The sequence below is a fragment of the Physella acuta genome, unplaced genomic scaffold (assembly GCF_028476545.2).
Source record: "Physella acuta isolate Inbredline_101_S28 unplaced genomic scaffold, ASM2847654v3 ptg000530l, whole genome shotgun sequence".
In the NCBI taxonomy this organism is placed as follows: domain Eukaryota; kingdom Metazoa; phylum Mollusca; class Gastropoda; family Physidae; genus Physella; species Physella acuta.
Window position 1 is genome coordinate 42,651 of NW_026732049.1, and position 9,061 is coordinate 51,711.

General features: G+C 36.2%; 1 protein-coding gene across 1 annotated transcript; it reads right to left on the reverse strand.

The window, feature by feature from the left end:
• Window positions 1–1,814: 1,814 nt before the first annotated feature.
• On the reverse strand, window positions 1,815–6,679 carry LOC131945167 (uncharacterized). The gene is made up of 3 exons (XM_059306186.1): window positions 6,511–6,679; window positions 3,884–3,940; window positions 1,815–2,128 (listed from the first exon to the last, which is right to left on the reverse strand). Exons 1-3 carry the CDS (start codon window positions 6,530–6,532, stop codon window positions 1,815–1,817), a joined length of 393 nt encoding a protein of 130 aa, XP_059162169.1. The 5' UTR covers window positions 6,533–6,679.
• Window positions 6,680–9,061: the final 2,382 nt, after the last annotated feature.

Sequence of the window (9,061 nt, forward strand, 5' to 3'; positions counted from 1 at the left end):
TATAGTCTATAGTTCAAAGAAGAGAGCAGGCTGATAAAGCTATTGCTAGTTCTGCATCGTTTAAACATTCTTTTATCTGCCCTATAATTGGCTTTACTAACTTGAAACTACGATTGTCAAAACTTAATGTAAACCATAGCTGAGCAGACATATCGGGTGATCGCGTATAGCTAGTTATCTACCCGTATTTATTAAATATAGTAAATTTTTAAAAATCTATTTTAATAACTAAATATACATTGAATTAAAGTGAAAATTAAATATTCGTGCGTTGCCATCTACGAAGAAAGTATCTGGAATTTTTGAACAAAATCACTGCATTTGAATATATCTAAATTGAGTTCCAAGATTCGCTACAAACCCGCAAACAGACTTTGCGAATTAAGTAAAAACTTTTTAAATTGTGTTTGATTTACTAGGCTCATGGCTTGTCCCACAGAACGCATCTCAACAAAAAACCCAAGGTAGAGTTTTCTCTAGCGGTAAGGTTTTCTCTAGTTTTGATAGTAAGCCCCACAACGCATTTCAATATTCTCCAAAACGACTTTGTTAATATTACGCACTTACTGTTCAATAAAATATATGCCTTAAACCCTCACGACTCAACGTATGAGTGAAGTATAATTAGTCTACTTGTAGCACATTGAGATATTTTTTTCCAATAGAAGTAGCTTCAAGACATGCGAGTAACTAAACACTTTTCTTGAGAGGCACTCCGTCATAACATTAAATCACTCAAAACAAAATGGTATTAAGATTTCTATCGGCTTATGTTGCAAAAAACGACTTACCTTGACAAATCAACCAGTTTAAAATCAATATTTGTTTAACTATACTTATATAGTAATTACGATTTGTAGGCTCTTGGCATACACATACTTTTTTATGGACCATGCTTTTAGTTTAGAGATTACAAAGCTGATTCTCTCAGCATTAATAAGAATAAGGATACAAATGCCAAGTAATGGAATTTTCCATTAAACGCGATGGACAAAAATCCAACTTGCGAAATTATAAAATGCACTCGTCATTGAAAACAACATTGTTCACTCATCGCAGTAGCTTATCATTACATAACCTTAAGAACCAAACACAGTAGCGTCAGACAGGCGGAGGTGGGGGTGAGGTCCACATCGGGTGACACTTTTTAGGCATGTGCTAAAATAGTGACCCATGGAGTGGTTTAACTTCAGGGACATAGCGCTCTTGAGAACCACCGGTTCCCCTACACTTCCCTTTGTTTGGTTTAGTCATCAAATGTAGTAGCCCACCGTGTCCCAATAGTAGGGTACTCTCTAAGACAAATATAGACACCGTAGTGCTCGTTGTGTGCGTGTGTGTTTGTGCGTGTGAGTGTGTGTGTGTGTGTGTGCGTGTTTATTTATTTATTGTGTTGTTAAAAAATATTTGTGTTAAATTTTAATTCAACAGTCACATTTGATCCTTGTTATGGAGTGAAAAGTAGTGACCCCCGACCTTTGGTGATCCTAAGCTCTGGACTTCAGGTCATGTGTGACACAGTGACAGACGGTGGAGGATGGACCATTTTCCAAAGACGTGTTTCTGGGACTGTAGATTTTTACAGGAACTGGACGGAATACAAAAATGGGTTTGGTGATTTTAGTTCAGGTAATTTTTATCTGGGAAATGAAAATGTTTATTTGTTTTCTTCCGAACGTCAAACACAACTGAGAGTGGATATGGTCTTCAATGGAACAAAATATTTCGCCAAGTATTCCAGCTTTAACATCTCTAGCGAGGCAGACGGTTACAGGCTATATGTTAATGGCTATACAGGAAATGCCACGGACAGTCTAGTTGACCACAATGGTATGAAGTTCACAACGTTTGACCGGGACAATGACATGTACAACCAAAACTGTGCTGTCGTCAACCACGGGTCTGTCTGGACTGGTCAACTTAACGGCTATCCTGACAGTTAGGTCAGCCAGGGCTTTTGTGAGGTCATACACATCGTTGTAATGGTTACCAGGAGAGAAATGTTCAGCAATTATCTGATTTACAGGTACAAACTCTTGATGGCCAGGATTTTTTGTGCAACTTGCATGGTGTGTGTGTAGATCTACCTCACGTTGACCTTCAAGACATTCTTGCACTTCATATGTACCTATACATGTAAACAAAATGATTTCCTTAGCTATTAAACTTTCACAAACATAAAACATCAAACTACCACAAATACACAATACTGACCTACCCATGTTGTATAAAATAGGTAATACATAAGAACTCCTTCAGCATCAACGGACTAAAAAGGAGAAAATAAAACACTTAAAAAAACTTTTTTAAAAAACCACGTTTTTCTTGTGGACTAAAAAGTAGAAAATAAATTTTCCTACATTTGATGACAAAAAACGTGGGTCGGGCAGATGGGTCGGGTAATTTCATTCACCACTGTCCGGTCACTTTAGTTCAATTATCCAACCCAGTGTATACCTAGGTGTGACATAAATGTCGCTCTACACAATTGTGATGGTGATGTGTGTGGGGTGGGGGGGGGGAGATAATTAACTCAGAGTGCACGTTGCGTCAGTTTTTAGATGACTGTTCTAAACATACATCTATATTACACAAATATATATTTAGGAAATAGATTTAAATAAGTAGCAGTTTTATTATGACAATATTTTTTACCGAGAGTTCCATGGGGGAGGGGGGTTGTAACTGTTTCATATAATTTGTAATCGTAATCACTATAATCCAAACTGTAAGAATACTACTACTTCATGGTGATGACATTGTTGACCTTGTCAAAATTTTCCCACCACTACGCAGTTTGCTCATAAGTAAATTTAAATATAGGTGACCCCCATCAGTTGTATTTGTTTATGTATTGTAATTTTTTTTTAATTAATCACAGTATTCAAACTGTATATATAAAGTAATTAAGTGTGGAGTTTTATGTATAACATTTTCTAATTCAATTATTCGTAAGCAAATACATTATACAGTTTCCTGAAACTTAACAACCCTCTTGCCAAGTGCATCGTAATGGTTATTTTTAGAATGGCAAACTGATGCAGCTGTTAATACGTGTTGTAAATGTAGACACTACTAGACTAGTACAATAATGTTTAATTGCTGCATGAAAAGAAATCTTGTGTACATAGATGTACCGACCAAAACTATTTTTTTAACAAATATCATTGATTAAAACTTTGAGTTTAAAAAGTTTCCAAAAAGGCGCCACTTTGCAGAAAATGGCCAGAGGGGGAGCGGCCGCTCCCCCTGCTCCCCCCATGCGTACGCTACTGAGCTGTTTACAATCGTAGTGACCGCTATTAGGGGGCATAAATTGTAGTTTTTAAACGATTTGAAATTAAGGACTATTAATAACACTTTCTGCTTGCTCTTTTCATTGTCGTCTGTAAACAGACGGCTGCTATAACGGAGGCGGGGTGGGGTAGAATAGTCGAGTGGAGTGGAAGGTGAGGGTGAGAATAATCGACCTCAACTAGCTACTGATAATGTTTTCAAGCAAATCATTTTCAGTCACAGCATTGGAAGTGTCGAATTCACAAATTATGAATTACCAAAATTTAAATTAAACTAAATAGGGACGTATGCTATGTCGCGGGTCAGATGGTAATTACTATTTCATGCTATTGCATATATTATTTGTTCTCGGTAGAGAAGTGTTTTAAGAAGGCATATATGCTTTTTCTTTATAGTTGCAATACCAGTGTACACATTTCCAAAGTAGTCTATAATGGAACATCAGTTTAACAAATTATCTAATTTTGTGATTATTGAAGGCTATTTCTGTATAAAGTTATCATTCTGACATTGACAAGAAATATTTGAAAATAATTATGGAATTATTAAATTTTTTTCAGAAGAAAAAAAATTCAATTGATATTACCTGTGCAATATAGATTATCTTCTCCTCCACTGGCCATGCTGATGTTGTCACTTGATTCTTTAAATGGAAAAAAAACTGATGATGTATATTTCTGGAAGTAGAGAAAAATTATAAACACAAAATCATTTCAATTTAAATAGACCGGGAGTGATCTCCCCTAAACTTCCTCGAATATTCTTATACGAGAAAAATGGCCCGTTGAGGAAGGATACACCGGGCGCTAGCTTGATAGTGCTGTCTCTTTTCTCTAAACTAAAACCAACCCACCCCCCACACACACCACCCCCACCCCCACACACACCACCCCCACCCCCACCCCTCCCACCCCCACCCACCCCACACACCACCCCCCCACCCCCCCCCCCCCCCCCACCCCCACCCCCAAAAAAACATGTCTACCGTCCCATTCAACGAAATATAATTATATACTTTTTCCAGTGTCCGCCCCCCTCCCCGAAAATTCTACCCCCGCCCCCGAAAATTTCAAGTACCCCCACCCCTCTCCGGGGAGGAAAAAGTCTGAAAGAAACACTGGTGTCGCGCTTAGCCACTACGCGAAGAATTGCATTAAAGAAATTGCGAGAAAACCACTTTTTAGATTAGACACATTAATTAGGCGGTAATTTTATTATAGAGTATCGATGAGGAAACCACCCCACCCCACCCCCCCCCCCACACACACACACCACCACCCCCCCCACCCCCTACCCCCCACCCCCCACTCCCAAAAAAATCATGTCTACCGTCCCATTCAACGAAATATAATTATATACTTTTTCCAGTGTCCGCCCCCCTTCCCGAAAATTCTACCCCCTTCCCGAAAATTTCAATTACCCCCACCCCTCTCCGGGGAGGAAAAAGTCTGAAAGAAACACTGGTGTCGCGCTTAGCCACTACCCGAAGAATTGCATTAAAGAAATTGCAAGAAAACCACTTTTTAGATTAGAAACATTAATTAGGCGGTAATTTTATTATAGAGTATCGATGAAGAAATTTCTTTTGAGATGGGGAGGGGGGGCTCAGACGTTCCTACGCGTGGGGTGGGGCTTCGCCCCTACCCGAAGAATTGTATGCAAGAAACTCTTCACGCAAACCATTTAGATTAGACAACATTTCCTTTTTATTCAATGTTTACGCGATAATCAATGACGTCATTATATTACTGTGTGCACTTTCCGCCGTGAGATTATTTTCAACTCTATGCTAAATGTGTCGACGTCATACTTCGTCTTTCGTTTCACTGTGAGAGTTTTTAATTTCCTTGTGTTTTCTCTAGAGCGTTCTTGTCAGACAGAGCGTTCTTGTCAGATACACAGACAGACAGCGAAACTATTATTATAGATAACACGACGGGAGATGGCACTTCACTATAAAGACATGATTTTCTTTATCCATTTTTTAATTACTTAAACTGTTTAAAATATGAGCAAATTAACAGTCTCCACACACTAATTGTCTACGACCTTTCTCGTCAATGGCTCAACCTTCCCCCAACTGACTAGCCTCGACTGTCTTTTAACCTCTTTTTCTTCCCCATCAAGCCTAACTTAATGTGTATGTCGCCACATTTCTGCGGTACCTGAATAAAAATGTTAAACCAGCTAATAAATAAACCTCCCGGGATTTCCCAGTCCTCCCCCCACTTAGGTCGCCCGATTCAATTAGATACATGACAGCTACATCTACCCCTTGAATAATCTCGTCCGTTATTACAATCTAATTCTAACCCGTTTTTCGTTGATCTACAGTGCGAATTCAACATTAATATAATGCATTAAAAAAGTAATAGTCAAGACTGTCATAAGAATATTGATAAAATGTAGAAGATCATCAAATCGAACTTAAAAATCATAACATTGAATTACAACTGTTTTCGACATATCTATCGAGTTATTTAATTTTGCTATCTCCCATCAGTGTGGAAACCGTAATTATTTAAAATACAATGACTAATTTAACATCTAATTAAAACGTAACAATAGATTCAACTTGTATTGTCATCGAAGTGAAATCTATCAGAACAAAGTCGCTGCATTAGAAGTGGGTCAAAATTAAGTAGCAAGATTTGCTACAAACCCACAAACTTATAAGCATATGTTACGAACTAAAATAAAAGCTTGTAAAATAATTAATGTGTTTATATTCTAATTGTCGAAAATTTAGAAACGCATTTAAATATTAAATAAATAAAACGCCAAATTAATTACCTATTTAAGTCCCACGAGTCCACATGCAATCCAAAACTCTTCACGCACCCAAAAGGTATAAGGAAGTGATATAGGCCTACACCGTGAAAAAGAAGTCACCTGAGTTAATCCAGCGTGGGTGGTTTTATACGATCATGGCGCCATTTGTTGGTATATAGGGCAAAGAGAGTAACTAGTGCACACTAAAAGAATAAATAATAGCAATTCAGAAGCAGGTTATTTTACTTTTACATCTAACTTTATTGGAAAAAAAAACAACTGATTTATTGAAAAAAATGCAATAGTAATTGAGACAAAAAATAACAAAAAGTTCGGAAAATTAGTACTACGTGGTAAAAAGAATTTTTTTAGTTTAATAAATAGACATACAATCAAACAAGAACTGATTTATTTTATAAACTAAACAGTAAATCTTATCACCTTTAAGATCCTCATAGAACATTAGCACTCGTTAGAACTGAATATGTTATGTGATTGCTTTCTGATTGCTTTGTTTGTCTTGTAGACTTACACTAATTTCTCTTATCAGTTTTTTTCACTTCATTTTTTTGTATGCTTGAAATATTGTTACTGGTAGTGCTAGTTGTTATTGTAATATAAACTGTTGAATGACGTTTTGGCTATAGTTTTTGTGTTAAATTACGCATCGCTACAATTAAGTGTCAAGATTGTTTGTTTGCAAAAAAACAAAGCATGCGTCTATAGTATAAATAGATCAAACCACGTAAGCATTTGGTGTTTGTCATCGACTGAATAATAACTGAAATAGATTTAAGACATTGTAATGAGATAAATCGTAAGTGGATATAGAGAGTGGGGAAAAACTTTGGGAAATTGGGTGTTTTAATGGTAAATAAAGTTACTGTACATGTATATTGGTAAAAAACAAATACCTCAATTACTAGAGAGAACTACTAGAGCTTAAATATAATAGAAGTTGAATGTCGTGTTTTGAGTTGTGGCTTTTGAGAAACATGAACAAACGCGTTATATCATGTCACCGGGTTACCGCATTAAAAGTGGTTTGACCAGGTGCTGCTAGTCTTATTTTTTGTCTATTGGTAGGAACAGCTGTGAACACAACACATTTTAATGTTAAACATTTTGTTTAAACATTTTGCCTACTTGTAGGTCACATTTTGTACACCATGAGAAAAATTATAAACACAAATCGTTTTTCTTTAAGTTAAATTACATTTCTTGCATACATTTTCAATGAATATAATTGTATAATTTATGTAAATACGTTGTATAATTAAAATCTTATTTTGCAGATATTACTACACTTGGCTAAATAACGGCCGCGAATAACTGCTATGCAGACGTCATTTCAAATTGTAATCCCACACTTGTCTGGAGCGCTTAGATTTCTTAGGCAGAGAGATATATCAGAGAGATATATTAGAGAGATATATTAGAGAGATATATTAGCAAGATATATTATAGAGATATATTATAGAGATATATTAGAGAGATATATTAGAGAGATATATTAGAGAGATATATTAGAGAGATATATTAGAGAGATATATTAGAGAGATATATTAGAGAAATATATTAAGAGATATATTAGAGAGATATATTAGATAGATATGTTAGAGAGATATATTAGAGAGATATATTAGAGAGATATATTAGGAGAGATATATTAGAGAGATATATTAGAGAGATATATTAGCAAGATATATTATATAGATATATTAGAGAGATATATTAGAGAGATATATTAGAGAGATATATTAGAGAGATATATTAGAGAGATATATTAGAGATATATATTAGAGAGATATATTAGAGAGATATATTAGAGAAATATATTAAGAGATATATTAGAGAGATATATTAGATAGATATGTTAGAGAGATATATTAGAGAGATATATTAGAGAGATATATTAGAGAGATATATTAGAGAGATATATTAGGAGAGATATATTAGAGAGATATATTAGAGAGATATATTAGAGAGATATATTAGAGAGATATATTAGAGAGATATATTAGAGAGATATATTAGAGAGATATATTAGAGAGATATATTAGAGAGATATATTAGAGTGATATATTAGAGAGATATATTAGAGAGATATATTAGAAATCGATTTAAATAAAAGAGTTGTTGGACTGTGACCAAAGGGAGAAAACTATTGCAATACATAGGGATAGATTTGAATACATGACCACTCGTGTTTCTGACTTGAAAGGGGAATATTTGTTTACATGTTAGACTTGGCACAGATCGCTGATTTTATTCATGGGACAAGCTTGCCAATTTGTGTTTGTTTCTGTCTATCTAACTCGTTGGCCAAGGACTAAGGTTTATGAATATAATTTATTGGCTTACGTGATCCAATCTGTCAAATTCGTCTACCAGATCGATATGTATTGATTGCATATTTTAAAGTTTCATGTAGGTTTGTGAACGTCATTTGTACGCCTTACGTACATATCATGTATTTCTTGGACACCTCTAGTCATGGACACCTCTAGTCGTGGACACCTCTAGTCGTGGACACCTCTAGTCATGGACACCTCTAGTCATGGACACCTCTAGTCGTGGACACCTCTAGTCATGGACACCTCTAGTCATGGACACCTCTAGACATGAACTTCTCAAGACATGGAAACCTCTAGTCATGGACACCTCTAGTCGTGGACACCTCTAGTCGTGGACACCTCTAGTCATGGACACCTCTAGTCATGGACACCTCTAGTCATGGACACCTCTAGTCGTGGACACCTCTAGTCATGGACACCTCTAGTCGTGGACACCTCTAGTCATGGACACCTCTAGTCATGGACACCTCTAGTCATGGACACCTCTAGTCATGGACACCTCTAGTCATGGACACCTCTAGTCATGGACACCTCTAGACATGGACACCTCTAGTCATGGACACCTCTAGTCATGGACACCTCTAGTCATGGACACCTCTAGTCATGGACACCTCTAGTCGTGGACACCTCTAGTC